The sequence below is a fragment of the Monodelphis domestica genome, chromosome 4 (genome assembly GCF_027887165.1).
Source record: "Monodelphis domestica isolate mMonDom1 chromosome 4, mMonDom1.pri, whole genome shotgun sequence".
NCBI lineage: Eukaryota > Metazoa > Chordata > Mammalia > Didelphimorphia > Didelphidae > Monodelphis > Monodelphis domestica.
The window spans coordinates 295,909,623-295,929,182 of record NC_077230.1 but is presented as its reverse complement, the minus strand read 5'-3'; the positions used below and the strand labels follow the sequence as shown (position 1 = coordinate 295,929,182).

Sequence of the window (19,560 nt, the reverse complement as noted above, 5' to 3'; positions counted from 1 at the left end):
CTATTCTTCAAGATCATCATTAGATTTTTCAATTACTTAGACAGAGTACTTTTAACAATCCTCTCTTTGGTGTCCTCATAGTCCTATGTATTATTCTCTTGGTTCTACTTATATATGATTAGTGTGCTTCTCTTAATAGCTCACATTCATTTCTTACTACACAATAATATTCATAAACTATGGTATTTGCAGCAATTCCTCAATCAACAACATTTTGATTGCTCAGTGGATAAACCCCGGGCCTAGAAGCAAAAAGACCTGAGTTCAAATCCAGCCTCAGACAGTTACTAGCTCTGACCTTTGGCAAGTCAACTAACCACTGTTTACCTCAATTTCCTCAACTATAAAATGGGGAAAATAATAGCACCTACCCTCAGGGTTGTTGTGAGGATCATATGATAAAATATTTGCAAAAGCACTTAGCATAGTCCCTGGCACATATTAGGTGCTGTCTAAATGCTATCATAACAGGCACCCCCTTTTGTTCCCAGTTCTTTGTCTGCTCTATTTTGGCATCTTTTGAACCTTTGTTGGTGTGTTTGACTTCTGTGGGATATGTGCCCAGAAGTGGGATCACTCGGTCAAAAGGTATAGACACAGTTTACTCATTTTTCTTCCTTAATTCTACTTTGAAATATTTAAGAACCTTTTCCAAAATCTAAAAACAAAAGCTTTCTTCTTCCTCCCCTCAATCTTCAGTTACTTAAAAAGTCCTTAGGGAAGGCTATTTGTGAGATAAGTTGAGCCTTGGGAAAAATCATAAGTTTGTGCAGTTTCATTCTGATGCTTGATCTCCAAGCCCATGGCACTTTCCAAGTGTGGGCATGAAGGAGAAAGAACAATGCAGACTGTTCAGAGAAACCAAGTTAAGAGACATTTGTATGAAGAAAAACAGGGCTAAGGAATGCATCAGATGACTTCTGCCTGAGAGTAAATGAAGTTTTCCTGATGCTACACCACTGGGAGAGCTTCTGCATGTGAGGGCTCTGGGGATTGGAGCTGTCTGCGGGTAGAGGGGTAGAAAGGGGGTCAAGATAAGCCTTTCTGTTCCTCACCTTTCCTAGAAAAGTAAAAGTTAGCCAAATGCTCCATCCTGGAAGAGCATGGCCTTGATGGGTGATGTGGGGTCCAGCCCAACTCTTGCCGTTAGGCAGGCTCCAAATGCCTTGTGTGAACCCCAGCAGCCTCTAGGGTGAACAAGAAGCCACAAGGCTGTGTTGCTTCTTTGGGATCTGTCCTGTCTTCTGCACATGGATCTAAGCCATTTTCATGCTGGGTCAGGCAAGGGAGGGACAGGCACTTCATAAAACGTTCCATTTCCCCAAACCGGAAAGCCCTGGAAGCTGCGGATCACTACACGGGGGCAGCATGGGGACAGGCAAGCTTTAACATGCTTGCTCTTCATTTATCTGAGGGTCATTGTGGTCAGGGGCAGGTGCTCAGCAGGGTCCACTGAGATTAATTTGGCTAGTGGAAGAAGGGGGAAAAAACCATCTGAGAGAAAAGGCAAAGTCACCGTGATGGCATAGAGGAGGCATTTTGCCTCATCAGCCATCAAACATTTTGCCCAGCTCTGTTAAGCTAAGGCTTCATTTTAATTGGTGATGAATTAAACATTGTGATCTTAGCCAAGACACAGTCTGTTCTGGATACCCAAGAGCAGAGCATGCCTCATTTACTGATCATAAGAGGAAAGTAAAGGTCCAAAGCTAGACAGAATCTCAGCTATTTTTTGAGAGGAAGGACCAGAAAAGGGAAAGAGAAAGGAAAAAGAAAAGAAAGACTGGACCAGAAATCACACGCATGCTCTTGCAGCCCTGGCCACTGGGATTCCTAACTTGAAGAGAAGGAATGAGGCAGTCCAGAAGACATTCCCCCAAGTGGCCATTTTGTGAATGAGTTAGGGGACTCTCAACCCCTTAAGGCCTAAAAGTGTGGTCTGAGGCTATTTGGGCTTGCTAGTAATGGATGCTCTGCTTAAAGCCTCCAACACTCCTGGGCTTCGGGACTAAGGTGAGGGAGAGTGTGCCTCACTCAGTTATAGGAGATTGAGTACTGGACTCGGAGTCAGGAAGACCTGAGCTCGGACCCTGGCTCTGATATGCTCCTATCAGATCTCCCTGAACCTGTTTCCTTATCTTAATAATGGAAACAATAGCACCTACCTCACAGGGCTGTTGTGAGGCGCCAATGAAATCCTGGGCCATAATACAACCAATACAACTCAAAAGCACAATGTGTGAGTTGTCAGCTTTTATTATTATTAATAAAGTACTTAAAGGTATGAGAAAAACTTCCTTTGGCTCTGGGGCTGTTTTACAACTTTCATTGTCTTTTTAGTTTTTAAGGTAGCAATTGAGTAACAACAGCCATCTTGGAACATGGCTCTTCCATTGGTCCATATTGGGACACTTCCGGAGGAGCCATTTTCAAAAATGATGATGATGATGATGATGATGATGATGATGATGATGATCTTTGAGGTTGAGACAAAAACTCACTTTGATAAGTGACAGTCAGAATTTGAACCCAAGTCTTCTGATTCTTGGACTAGTGTTATTGCCCCTACACCAAGATGCTATTATTATTGGTTGTTTTTGTTTTCACTGCCTAATGTCTTTAATGCAGTCATTTTCCCTATGTTATTGCAGTGGTTCTATAAAAGTACACCTATTTGTGATGGGTTTATGAAAATAATTTAAGTTGGCTATCATCTTTGATAGAAAGTTATGGCACCAATAAACTTATGAAAAAAGAAGAGATGTGTTTTATAAATGTATGTAAAATATTTTAATGAACTGTGAAATGTCAACTTAAAATGTGATTTTTTTTTAAAACCACCTCATACTCTGAGTATTTATAGTAGAGTCATCAGAAAGCTACTTTATATTCTGGGCAACTTTTTCATGGAATTTGAAATGGCATTGAGGTAGCTAGAAAGAAACTCTTGGCCTCACTGAGTTTGGATAAATTAATTGACTTTAATAATAAAGGACTTTGCTCGAATATCCTTATAGCTTTTGCTTTGTGACATTTTTTATGGAAGTATTTTTTTCTTGCATTAAATTTTTTGAAACAAAAAAAAAACTCACTTTGATTTCAGGTGTCCTGGATCTGAACACAAGAAGTGAGTTCTTTAGAAAGAAATCTCTCTTGATTAGGTTGAGAGAATTGGGCCTTTTGAAAGACAAGCGATGAGGAGGAAGGAACTGATGCCATTTATGGCTAAGGTGTTCATAAAGGCAAACTCCAGGTGGGTTGGCAACTTTAAAGACGTAGAGCAAAAAACACATCAGACTTCCTCTCAAAGATGTCCTGAGAACTGTGTGAAAAGGGCATTTGTAGTTCATGTCGATGAAGTGGAAGGTGAAGACCTGAGCTGTGTGTCACGCCAACTTATAACAGAAAAGCTTTTTAAAGAAGAAGGAGTGCCGTGTGTACTGACAGACTTCAAGGCTCGATAGCATCTATTGTCAATAGTGGGACAACTTGTGAAACAAGGCATTTTTCCTGATGTGGGGAAGCTTTCTTTCCTCCCTCCCCCTTTCTCTTTTATTTTACAACCTGAAAGTTATTCAGCAAGTGCCTCTGAGATGAACTTAAAGAAGCTGGAGACTGACCCATGTTTAATTTCCTTTACAGCTTGAATGAGCGGGATCACTTGTTAAAGAGACTGGGCAGAAAAACGCCTCCAACTCTCTTCCGTTCTAATTCCATCCAGCAAGGTGTATCACGTAAGTAGCTGGCTGAAACCCAGCCAGGTAAAGAGAAGGGGGAGGCTTAATTAAGAGTGTAGGTAGTGCTAATAGGGAAAGAGGACTGAGCTGCCAACCCAGAGACATAAATTTGGAAGTGGAATTAGTGTAGATGGCCCCAGGCAAGTATAGCTTGAATGTAGGTAATTCCCGGGGACCCAATCAGATTCCTGAATGACAAAATCCTTATATTTAAAATCCTGATGTGTTCAAGATCCCTCCATCACCGTCCCAATAGGTTTGGTTTTTTTTTTTTCAAGGCTAAAATACTTTGTTTTGGATTCTTTGTTTTCCTTAAAGAAAATGTATAAACTCTGCTTTATAAATATAACAACATTCCTGTAAAGGTCCATAATTTTACAAAGTTGTTCAAACTGGGCCCGTTGTTCAAACTGGGCCCCCTTCCTCCCCCCAGAAAGCAAGCACCCACCTTCCAGTCGCTGGATCTCCTGGCAAAGACGCCTGACCTTGGTAGGGGCACACCCAGAACTGGCCATGCCATTGAGCCTTTGAAGAGGGGCCTAGGCCTCTGCTAAAGGCAGACCTACCCAGGCTGGGGTGGACAGATAACTCATAAAGGAATAAATACACAGAGACCCCAAGGTTTATCAGAATCTGAGGTGTGGACTGCCTCCAGCTTTTAAAGAGAGGCCTGGAAACCCACAGGAATGGACCCAAAGAACGAATCTTGAGAGGAGGAGAAATCGTGACAAATGAGAACCAATAAGTGGCTCACTGTGTTGACCATTTGTGGTTAAAGGACTTTCAGAGTTGTTCTGTATAGGCTTTCCATTTCCTGTTCAGTCCATTTAATGGCAAATGACCTTTGCTATGCTTCATTTACTCATATTGGCTCCTTCCCTGTCGCCCTTCTATTTTCTCCCTTAATTTCTCTGCTCCTCTCCCTCCTTGTCCCTCTCTTTCTTTCCTCCCTCACCTCTTCCCTGCCACTCTCCTCCCTCCATCTTTTGATTTCTCCCCTTCCCCAGGGAGGCTTAGGAGGAACTAGCCGGCAGAACAAGGTAGAAAAGAATCAGTAAAATCATTATAAAAATTCACCATTATGTACATAGCACAGACATGGAAAGGATTTGTATTAACAATCGAATCTGAATTATATGTGCTAAAACTCAAAATACTTGGCAAACCAAAAAAAAAGAATTTTTTTTCAGACCTTCCTCTTCCCCTCCATAAGCAAATGAAGGCTCAAAGGGTCACCAGGAGCCTCTATGGGGTCATATGTCACTTCGGATCTGCGTTTCATGGGAATATCGAGTCAGGCCTCTTAGGAAAGGAGCCTCATTTCCCAAACATCAATTACTGCAACACATTTTCCGACTCTGGGGAATGCGAAGAAATATACTACAGGCAATCCAAGAAGCATAGTGAGCACAAAGTCCCTAAATATAAAACCTGCCTCTTAATCTCAATTAATCATAATAATAGCTAACATTTATATAGTATGTCAAGATTGGAAAAGTACTCTACATAGTAGAGGTAGATTCTATTATTATCCCTGTTAAAATGAGGAAACTGAGGCTAAAAGAGATTGCAACTTGCCCAAAGTCCCACAGCTGCTAAGTATCTGAGGCAGGATTTGAACTCTGTACCAGGCCCCCTAGCTGCCTCTATAAAATCTTATTTTGTTTCAGCAATTCACAACTCATTGGGTAGCCTGCTCGTTTTTGTTTTTGTTTTTTTAAGAAAATGAGTTAGTTATATATAAAATGGTTATTTTTTACTGGGAAAATGAAGCTTTAAGCAGCTAGCTACTCTTTCTGACTGCTGTAAACTATGTCATGTGATAAAAATTCACTGGACCAGGAGTCAGGAAACCTGGGTTCTAATCCAGCCTCTACCACTTACTATTCTCTATATGGCTAGGGGCAAGTTTATTTCAAAACCTCTCTGGGTCTTTGTTTCCACATCCATGCAATGAAAGGTTTGGATTCCATGATCTTTAAGGTCCCTTTCAGCTCTGACATTCCGTGATTATATGTGATTTCCTCTATCCCCTCTACTGATAATCCCCTCAGCCTGTTTGTGCCTTAGTTTACCCTCAGGGCAAACTCTCATTGAAGAATTCTAAGGATTCCTAGAATAAGAGGCACAGAAAAGCTGTTTATGCAATTTGACTGTTATGACCATCTCCTCTCTTCAATGGCAGAAATCTGTTGCCTTCATTAAGACATCAGTCACCCAAACCCAGTTGAGTTGAAAAAGTCCACTAGAGAATGGCATTTAAGCTAAGTTGATGAGAAAAAAAATGGTATGATTGATTTCTGGACCTCATCATGCCTAGATGGAGGTGAAAATAGCTTGGAAATTCCCTTTCTCTTCTCTGTCCCCTGTTTCTGGTACAACAAGCACATGAAAAAAAAAAAGGAGGAAAGAGAAAGAAAGCTCCCAAATTGGCTCCAGCAAGTGTATTCTCCAGGTCCATGTCATTACTTTCAGGCTGTCAAGACTTCCTGCAAGATTTATGAAAGTGGGAAATTTTTTTAAAAGGAGGGTTCCAGTAAGCTGAAGCATTTGGATGCCAACAGCAATTAAAAGTTCATTAGCCAGAGTCCTTATTGCAAGCATCATGCATCTTTGTCATGCCAATCTTCAGGGAACTGAACAGGAAATCCTAAGCTATTAGGTTGCTTGGTCTACCTGTTCACCCACAGCTGGTCTGATTCCTACCTGGGGGTTCTGGAAGGAAATCAGGCCTGTGCTCGCCACATAGTTTATAAAGAAGATATTGCCTCCCTTTCCTTCTGAAAAGACGAGTGGCCAGCCCAGGCCCAGCAGACCTGGCTCGTGGCCCTCTGGTGATATTTTACCTCAGGAGAGGCTGGTGGTGAAAGAGGCTGGCTGCCTGTTTATTGCTTTTCCGAGGCAGTGACCTCTCTAGCCTTTGTCTGCCCAGTGGCATGGATGGGTTTGGTAGGAAGGAAAAAACCTTTCATTATTGGCCCCACACCTGATCCTTGTGCTTCTTCCCATGACTGCATGACTGAGCAATCCCCTTGGAATGCCTGTGGGAAGCCCAATGCTGAGCCCTCACAGGAAGGGCCCCACAGATTTTCAGGCAAAGGAAGCCCACTGCACAGCCTCACTCAGGATGATGGGTGCACCTCCCAGAGGAGGAAGACAGTGGATTCTTTCATTTAAACTAGACGCTAACACAAAACGATGAGACGCGGGGTTAGGGAGGGAAAGGACTCCAGAGATCAAGTAGCCGGAGCCCAGAAAGGCAGGAGTACTTGTTCAGGGTCAACAACTCATAAATAAAATCGCCCACCGTGGGATTTTGAACAGGAAAGGGGACCTTCAGGGTCACATAGAGCAACCCCTCATTGTTCAGATGAGGAAACTGAGGGACAGAGACATCTGCCAAGGTCACACAGACAGCAGTAAGTAGCAGATTACAATCCACACTCCTGAGCGCTGTTGCACTGTCCCATGGTGCTTCTACACAAAGAGGATGGGTTTTGTCGAGTCCATGTTCATTTTATGCCCATCCAAAGTTTTCTGAGGAAAACACTCTTTCCTTTCTAAAAAAGGGCCGCAGTGTTTCCATCGTTGTGGGCCGTTTGCACAGACACCTTTCTGTGGCCTCAGGCGGAGCCTCCGGGCAGGAAGGACTGAGGGTCAGGAAATCTACCAGCGCTTGCCTGGCAGCCCAAGTCACTCCTTTTGCACAGACAAATACCTAGATAGGGCTGACTCCTTTTCACAAACATACCCCTTGGAAACTCTGCAAAGGAAATGTGCGCTTTATTTTCTCTGCTCAGTCCTTCCTTTTCTCTCTCCCACTCTCCTACCCCCCATAAATGCACCTCATACAAGCTCAGTACATGTATTTCTATACTGAAACGCATCCAACTAATTTCTCAATAGATCAGAACTGCTGAGTGATGGAAACAAACACCTCTTAAGACACTCTGCCTTGTGTTTCCCCAGTTTAAATAATAAAAGGAGCCCTTGCATTTAGTCTGCCTAAACAAGGGCTTGGGGGTGCCTGCTGAGCCCTGGGGGCATTACCCAAGACCCGCAGCAGATCTTCCAGGAGTGGACAGTCTAGTTGAAGAGATACCACAGAAGACCCCTGGAAAATAAGGATGAGAAGAGCTCACATTGACCAAAGGCTTTCTAGCTTCACTTCCTTCCCAAGCAAGCCAAGCCTGCCATAGCTCTCTTGTTGTGACAACTCCCTCTTACAAGTTGGTTTGATTTGCTGTTTGGATAAGTCACATCTTCTCTGGGCCTTAGTCAGTGGGTTGGACAAAATGAGCTCCGTGATTCCTTCCAGAGTGTGGGTAGCAGTCCTATGACTCTATTTACATCACAGAACTATTTTTCTTCTAAGTGCCCCCCTTTTTTTTTACAGATAAAAAAAGAACCCAGAGAGGGAAAGCATTTGCCAGAGGGCACAGAGCAAAAGCAAATGTTAGCATTCATTGTGTCCCAAAATTGCTCACTTTGAACGTCAGATCTTTACTAGAAATGTCCTTTGTTTAAAAAAAAAAAAGCCAAAAGAGTCTAACCCTAAGGTATAACCTTTTGATGATCTAGTTGTAGGGGGAGAGAATATTCCTTAGTTTTAGCTTTGAGAACTCCAGAGGAAAGGCTCCTTACTTGGACTCTTTACAATGAGCCCCTTGTTCTGAGCAGAGAATCTGAGGTGTGGTTTGAAGGGTTAGGCTGCAGGGGAAAAAGAGCTTTGGAAGAGCCCTGCTCTAGCTGGAAGAGGGAAGTTTGCATTGTCCAGGTTGATGATTGAAAAGTGTTGATGCCCATCCCATTAGGCAATGCTAAGACATTATAAAAGCCCTTAAGAAAAATGGAGCCAAGCGAAGACAGTTTCAGGGCAGTGAAGGCCAGCAGCTTGCCCATAAGTCTTAAAGCAATCAGAATCAAAGCTCAGGGTTATAAAACCACCTTTTATGGAAACCAATTATAAGAGATTTCAAATAAACTTTTTTTTTTCATCGAGCACAGAAGAGAAACAGACAAGCACATCATCATCCCACTTACAGGTTTCATTTGACCCAAGGAGGTCAGTGACTTTTCCAGGCACAGATCAAGGGGAGGACACCATGTTCACATATCCAGTTACTGAGGGGTTTCTCTTCTTATTAAAAGTTTCTGAAAAACATCCTTAGACTTATTCTGTCACTTTTTTTCCCCTCTTCAGTCATACAATCAACAAGTATTTATTAGGTTCCTACTATGTGCCAGGCTCTGGGCTAAGTACTGGGGGTACCAAGAAAGGGAAAAGACTTTCCCTGCTCTCAGGGAGCCCCCAGAACAGGGAAAACACTTGTAAACAGCTATGTACATACAAGCTATATTCAGGATAAATTGGAGATAGTCAACAGAGGGAAGCCAATAGAATTAAGAGGGATCAGGAATGGCTTCTGGAACTTGAAGGAAGTCAGAAGATGGAGATGAGATGGCATGAGGGATAACCAGAGAAAACGTCCAGAGTTTGGAGATGGGAGTTTCTTGTGTGAGGAACAGCAAAGAGGCCATTATCACTAGATCAGGTATAGGGGCAGGGGGGGGAAGGGGTGGCATGGAGATGGAGTAAGATGGATGTAAGAAAACCAGAAAGGTTGGGGGAGAGCTAAGGTTTTGAAGGCCAAACAAAAGATTTTATATTTGATCCCAGAGATGATAGGGAATTACTGGAATTTATTGAGAGCTTAAGGGAGGAGGCATTATAATGTAACTTGGATTCTTTCTCTCCTTTATTTTGCCCCTCTTTTCCCCAAAGATTCAATAAAACATGAACTCTTCTTCTTAAACTTCATTCTACTCCCTCCCTCCAGCACATTCATGTCCTTCTCTCATTTCATAGCCTCATGATGACTTTCCTATATAGCTTCCCAATTCTCACCCAACTCAGTCCTCCCTCAAAGTCCACAAGCAAACCCAGTCAACTTGTCCCTTCAAGCAATGCAGATGGACTCAATTGCTCCAACCTTACTCATTCTTGATTCATTCCTTGTGGTGTGTTGCTTCTGGACCAAAACAGAGGCTATTCTTCATCCTTTCTCAGAACCAAGAGGCTGGCCAAGAACTTGACATGCAGAGCTTTGGGATGTGAGAGGCTTGAGGATGGTTCAAAACGGATGGTTTCAATGTGTCTTGAAGATGGTCCTCATCGTTATCTTAAAGGAGGAAGATTCACCTCTCTCTCTCTCTCTCTCTCTCTCTCTCTCTCTCTCTCTCTCTCTCTCTCTCTCTCTCTCTCTCTCTCTCTCTCTCTCTCTCTCTCTCTCTCTCTCTCTCTCTCTCTCTCTCTCTCTCTCTCTCTCTCTCTCTCTCTCTCTCTCTCTCTCTCTCTCTCTCTCTCTCTCTCTCTCTCTCTCTCTCTCTCTCTCTCTCTCTCTCTCTCTCTCTCTCTCTCTCTCTCTCTCTCTCTCTCTCTCTTCTCAAGGCTTCTTCTCATGATCTTCTCTTGATCAACCTACCTCCACACATGCGATTTAACACACATCTAAAGACTAGGTCAACTCATCCACAGACACTTATTTTCTTGATTTTAGAATCCAATAGACATTGCCTGATCCCAGTCTGCATGACTGACATTTTTTTTTCTCCTTTTAAAGGAAGATTGGTTCCATTGTCAGTGATGAGTCAGGTAATCATAGACTAGCTTAAATGGATAAGCCTGGATGAGAACATCTACCTCTTTATTATCCTTATATTATTTTTTTTTCATTTAATGACAGTGTTTCTCATTTAGGTGTGATAACTTTCTAGCCCCTTTACTTATGAAGCCCAGCCAACAACGTATGAGGCCTTTCCTTGCCCTTTTGATTGGTGAGAAGCCGACTATTAGGGAGAGGAAAGAGGAATCCAAAGTTCTCAAACCAGGATTGTGATTGTCACCCTTCCTTTGAACCACATGCAAGAAATGAGTTTGCTGTGGCCTCAACTGCTGATCAATAAATTCCTCTTAAGAAGTTCAGCATGTTGCCTTATTTACTCAAACTGAAAGAAACCCACTTTAAATATTTGATTGCCAATCTGAATCAGGCTGATTTTTTTAAGCCCTAGGAATGCTTCAGGCATCATGAAATTGCTTTGCCAACTTTCAGTATTAATATTTTTTTCTTTCCTCCAGCATGTTTACAGCTTTGTAAATTAGGCAGCAGGCCTTCAGTTACAGGCAGAGAGAGTCTGGCATTTCCGGAGCAGAGATCTCTTGATTGGTGTTGGGAAAATCTAGATATGGACCAGTGCATCCCCTGTTAACACATTTTAGTCTGAGGTTGGCAGCAGCAGTCTCACACCTGGGAACCTCTCTGTCCCAGAGTTATTACATCTCCCTTCAGCAGTGAGTGCCTAAGGAGAGGAAAACCTGTAGCTTAGGAAGGTGGAGTGAGAGTGCTCTGAGCCCAGCATGGATGCAGTCTCTAGGGCAAAGGTTCTAAAACTTTGTGTCCTAGACCCCTTTGGCAATCTGGTGAGGTCTATGGACCCCTTCTCAGAATCATGTTTTGAAAGCATAAAAATGAAATACATAGGATTACAAAAGGAAATCGAAGCTTAATGCAAATATAGATGTAATTTTTTCCCCATCAAAGTTTACAGATTCCTTCAAATCCACCCTTTGCAGGGGGGTGGGAGCAGGCAGAGGCACATGGGGTTCTGTGGACCTTAGGTTAAGAACCCTTGCGCTAGGGGAAAATGGGTTGTACTCAAATGTCATGCTAGCACTATCCCTTTTTCTCCCTTCTGTGATGATAGATGCTAACATATTGGACCCACTAGTTCAGTCTGGCTAAATTGGGTTGAGGTTTCTCTGACCAGTATTTCAGCTACAGGGGCAGCTGTTTCTATGGTACTATGACAGTTTTATCACCCCCAGAGGGTCCTGAATTATGTTCTTGAACTGACTTACTCTGTGCTTCCTTCTTTTAGATGGATACGCCTTTTCTCAAGAAGAACACGGAGCCGTCTCTCAGTCAGAAGTGGTCCGCTCCTACGACACCACCAAGCAGAGAGCTGGAGTGCAGTAGGACACTGCCTTCCCATTTAATGAATACCAGGAATTCATGAGACTTGGGTGATTGCATCCAGCATCCTTGACTAAGGCTGGCAGCAACAGCAGCTGAAACACCGGAAAGAAAATTCATTTCTGTGGCCTTAGCCAACAAGTTTGTTAATTATGTCTCCCCTTTGCAAACCTTGAGCACATATGGAGGGGGAAATCGTTGTTTCAATTTGTCTGCAATGCTCTGCCTAACTTTTGTTTATGTTGTTATGAAGCATTCGACCGTGCTCTGTGAGGTGTGAAATTAAAAACATTATGTTTCACCAATATTTAAACATCAGTACAAGTTGTTCTGGGAGAAAGGTAAAAGAATTTTATGTTCCGTGAGAAACCTATCTTGCTTTAATTGGAATGGGGGTATGGAAACTTCCTGTTTTGTTAACTTGCAGATTAAGTATGCCAGCAGCATGTAAACCTTACTTCTAGACTGGTTGTTCCCTTGCTTTGATTTAAATTTTGTTTGTATGAAGTTGACATAAACTTCTTGATTGCAATGAAATCACAACTATGTAACGGGATGACAAATCTGAGAATATTTATCTTAACCTTCTTAACCACCTACCTTCCTAGAAGGGCTCACATATAGGTGTTCCAGCGAAGTATTCTACATCCTTCCAAGGGGGGCTTTGTAGGTTCCTTATAGAAGTTATTTCTTCCCTGCACGCACAGACAGTATTTCTTTCCTTCAGACCCTCTGCATGGCAGGCCAGGTGTGCTGGTGACATGGCAACCCAATGCTGTGACTGTCCCAATCACATGATTTCCCCTGTTTCTGGCCTCTCAGCCTGCAAACTCGACAGAACCCCGATCAGATAGGAGAAATACTTTCCCCATCCCCTTTTCCCCACTCTCCTTCCTTCATATAACAGAAGAGAAGAGTCATAACCATCCTGCATATGCCGAACGCATTAATTCTGTCCTAACGAGGCAGTCTCTTGGTGGCTGGTGCACAGGACCTGCCTTGGGTCCACAGCTAATGAGGAGGTGATAGGGGCAGTTCCCTTACTACCTGTCCAGCTGATTGCTTCACAATCACTCTGTACCCAGCAGGTTCATGCCTTTGCAGCCCCTTGCTGTTGGAGTCCATACCTATGCCAAGAGTTCAGAGCCCATGTTGGACATTCACTTGCCATACCTAAGAAGAGTTTCTAATATTTCTCCCTAGAAAGGACAAAGGGTTGGCGATCTCATCCTCTCCTTTTGTAGGAGATCTTGGAGGGCTGAGTCGTGGAGTATGCTTTCTCCACAAAAGAGGAGTGAGTACAAGGAAGAAGGTAGCTAAGAGGAAGGATTGAAAAAGAAAAGACTGCAAGGATGGAATGTGGGATAGGAGAGAGGGAGACATGGAGGGTTCATGCTAATCATGTCCAAGAAATCAAACTATAAAAATCCAGCCCAAGGACTGGGGTCTTCTTGTATTAACCCTGCATCCAGTGTATCAAGAAGGGGAAGTCTTTTGGTAAGGGTAGCCTTCTTATGTCTAGCACTGAACATTGGTTTACAGTGCTATCCTTTGATAGAATGAGCCCTGGATTATTTACACTGTCAGTCCACTAAGTCCCCAGGAGGGAACAAAGGATTAAAAATGAAGAATGAATTGAAAAATGCTGACCAACATCCCAAATATTGCCTGGAAAGGAAACCTGCTCTTGCATTTTGGTAGCGTCCATTTATTTTTGACTATTTAAGACACTGGCACCTTTCTCAGGATTGACTTAAGTATCCTGAATCTTAAGAAAAAGTTGGGCTGAAATACTGCATTTTCAGGACTGCACAGTGATGTACAATGCCACACTTCCAAATTGTGCTAAACTCTGGATGCCTTGGGGCATAAGCAAGAGCAGTGAGAGCCCTTAGTAAACTACCAGCCTCTAGGCACATCCCCTTCATTTGTGTTGCCAAACCGTATTCTTGACTGGCATGAAGTAAATACTGTTGGGCAGCCTGTTAATGACTGACATTTCACAGTCACTCTGTGGACTAGGGCACTTAAAAAATGCACAGGACAAAAGAACAGTGCTGTTGGTTTTCTGGCCATTTGGTTTCTGGGCATTCATGGCTTATCAGACATGAATGTTTTTCATTCAACCAAAAAAAAGATCTGTTACACCAAACTCTGCTGAAATGGGATTTGGGAAAAGAATGGAAAACAGCAGGAAGGATAAGATAACAGGTGTGGGTCATCTTTCTCCCAGTGTCACTCTGAGGCTCGGAAAAATCTCTTTCCCCACATATCACAAAGAGTAATGTACTCTTTCATTCCAAAATGTAATGGAAGACAGCTCTTGGGAGCTGACCACTTGGGAAAGCCAGTACCATGGAAACTGTGAGGGAATGACAACAAGAAAGATACCCATTTTTACATGCATCTGTAGCCAAGGCACAAATGCCAACATATGGATGGCAGTGTTCAAGGTACAGGGGAGAAAAGGAAACCAGTTGCTGTGAGGATGCTCTAACCTTGACCCTTAAACGTTTTTTTTTTTCATTTAGGAACTATTTTTGTATGGAAAGAGGAGAATAAGAGATAACTCCCTCTTTCTGGACCTCCTTTAGTCTTATCAAGTCAAATTCATTCATCATTTTCTTTCCTCCTTAACTACAGACCCTCTTTCCTGAGATTTAAGGATACTTTCCTTTTTAAAAAAAAAATGGACCAATCTCTAGAAAGAGGAAGAAAATACACACACACACACACACACACACACACACACACACACACATGGAAAGAGTGGAGGGAGAAGATGCCTCTCTCTCTTTCCTTAGCCCAGTGAGCTTTCCTGTAGCCAAATGAATGATCCTGGTTTCTAGGAGGAGCAGCTGTCATTTGATGTGATTTATTTAGCTAGTGCAGACTCAGAGGCTGTATCATTTTGCCCTCTCTCCAAATTGAGGTCAGAATGTCATGCACAAAACGTCCCCAGAGTGAAGTAATGGATTGAACTAAGATACATGTGCTAGATGTTGGCTCACTAGAAATCCCACACGGGAACTGTCACTGGGCCCTACAATCTGGGCCATTAGGACTGGCAGGTCAGACTTTATCAGTGCCCAAGGATCTTAATCTGAATCAGGTTTAATCCTGCAAAACCCACCCCAGGTCAAGCCCCAGCATTCTTCCTGTTCTCTGGAACCATTACAAGCCTTAATCTATTGTGGTACACAACTGACTCTTTAGAGCTGGTATGCGTGAATGATGACTTAGTGTGTTCCTGGCCATCTAGGCAAAAAGAAAGGACGGGTCACTCTGTGTAAACCGAATTCTGAGTTCATTTGCAGAGATGCTTATGCCAGCAAAGACAGCCTTTGAAAGTCCACCATGAAAAGGTGATTGACCGGGCAGGGTGGTGGAGCAGAATGAACTAAAGCTTTCTGCTTGGCGATCTGGATTAACACTTCAGTTATGATCAAAAAGGACTTTCTTTTTTCAGCTCTGTGTCCCAGCCAATATTTCTGGAACTAAGTTCTGGGGAGCCACTGATGCATCTACCCCATTCTCTGTAGTCCAAAATATTTAGGGCTTCCTTTCCCATTTCCCTCCTTCACCCTCCCATTCCTCCCGAGAAAGAAAACACACAAACTTTTGGGTTTGGGATCAATTGCCATGCCATACCTGCACGCTGTGGATAGAAGATACTGTTTCTTTAACACCCTTAGAGTAATATTTTTAAAAGTGAACCAAGATTTTAGCAGAGCACTGCTGAGAAGTCTGTTGACGTTTTCTTTTCCTTGACAAGGCTTCAGGTCTTGCTGTAGGGAGCTGGCAGTGGAAATCAGTAATAACTTGTCAAGGAGAAATAGTAGGGGAAAAAAATCAGAGTTAGTTGCTAATGTCGAGAAATGTGTTGGATGTATATATTATGGACACTAAACTTGACTTTTTTTCAGGCAACTAACTCTCCACTTATCACAGTGACCCCTTAATTTGCTTTTGGAACCATAATGAAGAAAAAGTTCTCATCCAATTTCCTGGTTTCTAAAGTTGTCAGGGCCCAGCCCTTAAGTTTGCCTGGAATCCCTCATACCAGCTTTACTCCACAGGATCTATTCCTTGTTTTGAAAACAACTGCACACATTTCAGCTCCGGTTTGAATTACAGCCCAGGGTCATAGTCCTCAAGTAATTCAAGGAGTGATTTAACCTCAGCATTTGTAATGAATCCTTCATCTCCTGAGATCCATAGAAAAATACAAACAAGGAATTTGGTAACTCGTTGAAGTCTGACATGCTAACATATCAAAGAAATGAGTTAACCAGGTCAAGCCAAAAGACAGTGTCTCCTATCATAATTATGAAGATGCAGCGAATGCTTCATGGAAATGAATCAATGAGAAGTGGGGATGGGGGCATACCAAGCTCTAAGCCAGGGACTAAAAAAGAGTGACTTTATTTAGGCATTGTCCAATGGATTTTTAGTGTAAGGCCTACACTGGCCTCAGGCAGACATGCATCTCAGTGATGTAGCCTTGAGGAAGAGGATTTAATCTTATGCCATCCAAAAAAACCTGGTTATTTTTCTGTCTTAAAAGGGTAGAATGAAAGTAGGAGCCTGAGGACAATCCCAAGGGTTTTCCATGTTGACAAATGTTTAAATTTTACTGAGAGGGGAGAGAGCAGGATCTATGGGGCTTCTCCCGGTTCAAGGCCGAAACTTTAGTGACCCTTTTCCCACTACTTATTCCCCCACTCCTCCACTAAAAACCGTATGCTTACAAAATAAACATGGCCATTCAACAATGGTTTGCCTTCAGAGATTTGGACACACTCAACACTGTAGTGGTCTGTGGCTCTGCCACCGTATAAGGGGCTTTGCAAACAGGACTGATTTATCCTCTTAACATAGTTTTCCCTGGGCCCCAGAAGGAGCCAACATCGTATAAATATATTTCTTTCTAATCTTACAAGAACTCATTCCAAATCATCAACCTAAAGTATGGGATGCTTAATTAGTGCAGTCTTAGAGACAAGAAGGGCTACTGAACAAAAGGAGGAGCAGCTAGCCAGAATGTTAAGTTCTAGACCAAGATTGGAGGAGGCCTAACTTGCAAGTAATTGTAATCACAAACAATATCTATAGAAATGGTATGTCCACTTTCAGCACTAACAGAGAGGAAGCAGGCTAAATAAAAGTCAGGGAGGATGATTTGGCAGCCAGCCCCCTAAAGGAGCTTATTCTCAAATGCAGAACCCCGTCTACCTACCGCCTCTATCATAGCTTCAGACCAAGAAGATCGATCGCGTGTGCGCCCAATATTAACCAGAAGGCATTTCTGCCGGGCCAGGGAAAGAAGGTTTGTCAACTTACTAAAAAAGGTTAATAACTAACTCCATACTTCATGCATTCATGCTGTATAGTTAGTGTCAGGTCCCTATGTCTGAGGGAAAAGAAAAAAGAAATTTGAACTTGGGGCTAATCTCCAACTAACCATTCCCAGAAAAACATGAGGGCCAAGCCAAGATCAATTTGATTAGTCACCCTTCAAGGCAACTTCCCCAAAGTGGAAGAGAAAGAAAGGAAACTTTCAGAAACAAACCTCAGGAATAGAATAAAGATAAGAACCTGTTTAGAAGGTGACATCATCAAGTTGTAGAGATAGGGAATATCCCTTGTGTGATTCCATTGTCATTGGACAGAAAGAAAAACAAAAACACTCTCCCACTGTTCACAAAAGCAATCCAAGCTGTCTAAATCACACCTGTTGGGAATAAAGCAGAATTTCTCTTATCAGGAAATGCTAAGTCTCATTCTCTCCCTTTCATACTTTGTCAGCAATGAATGTGCTCAGAGTTCATGCCTGCTGGCCTCTTTCTAAATATGGCAGCCAAGCAAATAATGGCCTCTTTCTAAATATGGCAGCCAAGCAAACAAAAGCAAGTGCAGAGACACAAAGATGGTCTTCATACTCTTTGCTGGTAGGCACAGATGGGAGCGCTCTGGTCCGTGGGTTGATTAGCCTATCATGGTCCTGGATATTTCACTAGTGTGGCCCATTGTTCCTGGAGGTCAAATATTCTGCTGTTTGAATGACAGAATCATCACTGTGTCTTTTTCATCAGCGAGTAAAGTCACGTGCTCCCTTGTCTGTCATATCTGTGCTTGGATTGCTTAAATATTGTTTTAGATGGGGAGGTTTTAATCTGGATATGCAGAGTGGAGCAGTGCTGTAGGGGAATGTTTAATTGGCTCCCAGCAGAGCGGCGGGAGCTTCAGTGGTGTGTGGGTTTTTTTTTTCTTTCTCTCCCTCTAGAAGTGTTGCCATTTTCACGTCCTATTAATGTCCTCTGGTAGTTAAATTACAGGAGCACATTACAGTGGAGTGGGGTTCCCTCCTGGAGTGAATACAAATGAAGGTCATTTACTTGCGTTTTTAGAGGGTTCGGAGAATTTAGTGATTTGTAGCTTTGATCAGTCCTGTTGACTGGTGTATGTCTGCACAAACCTGTTTCAAATAAACCTTTTGTTAAAGTAAATGATTGGACTCTGTTTTCTTTTGGAATTCTCTTCTCCACTAATAAGCAGTTGCTGCCATCAAGGAGCCCAGTCTGAATCGTAGAATGGTTTTGTCAGCAGGTGCAGCCTAGCCAGGGTTTCAGGAACTGGGGGCTTCGGAAAAATATTATTAAAATGGCCAAAATGCAGGGAAATCTGAGCTATACCTTAGGATGGCTTCAGGGGATTCAGAAGATAACTTTTTGTTTAAACAAGGAGAGATACAGTGAAGGAACACATGCTAACAACAGTGGAAAAGAAGCTTAAGAAAGAAGCTGCTTCTTTGTCTTAACCTCCTCTGGTTTACCTGGGATTCTTTACAAATGGGGATAGGAGATCTTCTCCCCTATTTCAGATCATGCCTTCAAAGCACCAGCTTCTCCTACTATTATCTCATTTGTTAACAGCATGCAAAATTATAGATCACCCCACATTTGGGCAGGTGAAATTCCATTCCCAAGAGTATATCATTGTGGGAAGAGAAGTACTCTAGCGCACTCTGGCTCCATCCTACTCTTTCAAGTGATATTTCCAACATACATTTTTTTTAGATTGGAGAAGAGGAGGTCTGAGTACCCTGGAGCCCATCCCACCTCCTGCTTCAGTCACATTTTCAGTTGCTGTACCATTGGGAAGAAAGGGGCAAGAAGACATGGTTTCTAATTCAGTCTCCAATGTGTGTAATTTGTCTCAGTTTCCTCATCTGTAATTTTAAGAGATTAGACTGGATGGTCTCTAAGGTCCTATGGGCCATTTAATGGCCAACACTGACCTTGTTCCCATAGCTCTTGAAGGAAAAAAAGAAAGAAGAGAGTCCATTAAAAGAAATACCAAGCTGTATAGAGATAGACTCTGGAACCCGAAAGGACTTGAGACCGATTCTTTTGCCCCTCCCAAATCGAAATCTGGTCTCCAGTGACTACATTTGCTTTCTCGGTCATATAAAATTTCATTTTCTAATGGCATTGTATAGAATGAACTTGGTGAACATGCCCTGGCCCATCAGCTGTGGCCACATAGCCCCAGAGGCATAAGGGTAGAAAATGAAAACTTTTTAGCTGTAGGGTGCTCCTTGCCTCCTGCTGCTGCAGATGGAGTCCTCATGTTTGGCACATAAATAGGGATGACCTTATCTCTGGCCCAGATTCTGCCCCTCTCCTCTACAGAGTGAAAAAAAATCCACCCATATCCATCAACTATCATCTCACAACCTTCCTGGATGTGAAAATTCCCTCCCAAAGGTTTAAATAAAAGCCACA

General features: G+C 42.7%; 1 protein-coding gene across 4 annotated transcripts in view; it reads left to right on the top strand.

Annotated features, from left to right (window-relative positions):
- ATP8A2 (ATPase phospholipid transporting 8A2) overlaps positions 1 to 18,282 on the top strand; it is an 860,692-nt gene extending 842,410 nt beyond the window's left edge. For all 4 annotated transcript variants that reach the window (XM_056794696.1, XM_016421852.2, XM_007495237.3 and 1 more), the window contains 2 exons: positions 3,643 to 3,734; positions 11,679 to 18,282. In XM_056794696.1, coding sequence (XP_056650674.1) covers positions 3,643 to 3,734; positions 11,679 to 11,776 — 190 coding nt within the window. In that variant the 3' untranslated portion in view covers positions 11,777 to 18,282. The remainder of the gene's footprint in view (positions 1 to 3,642; positions 3,735 to 11,678) is intronic.
- The last annotated feature ends 1,278 nt before the right edge of the window (positions 18,283 to 19,560 follow it).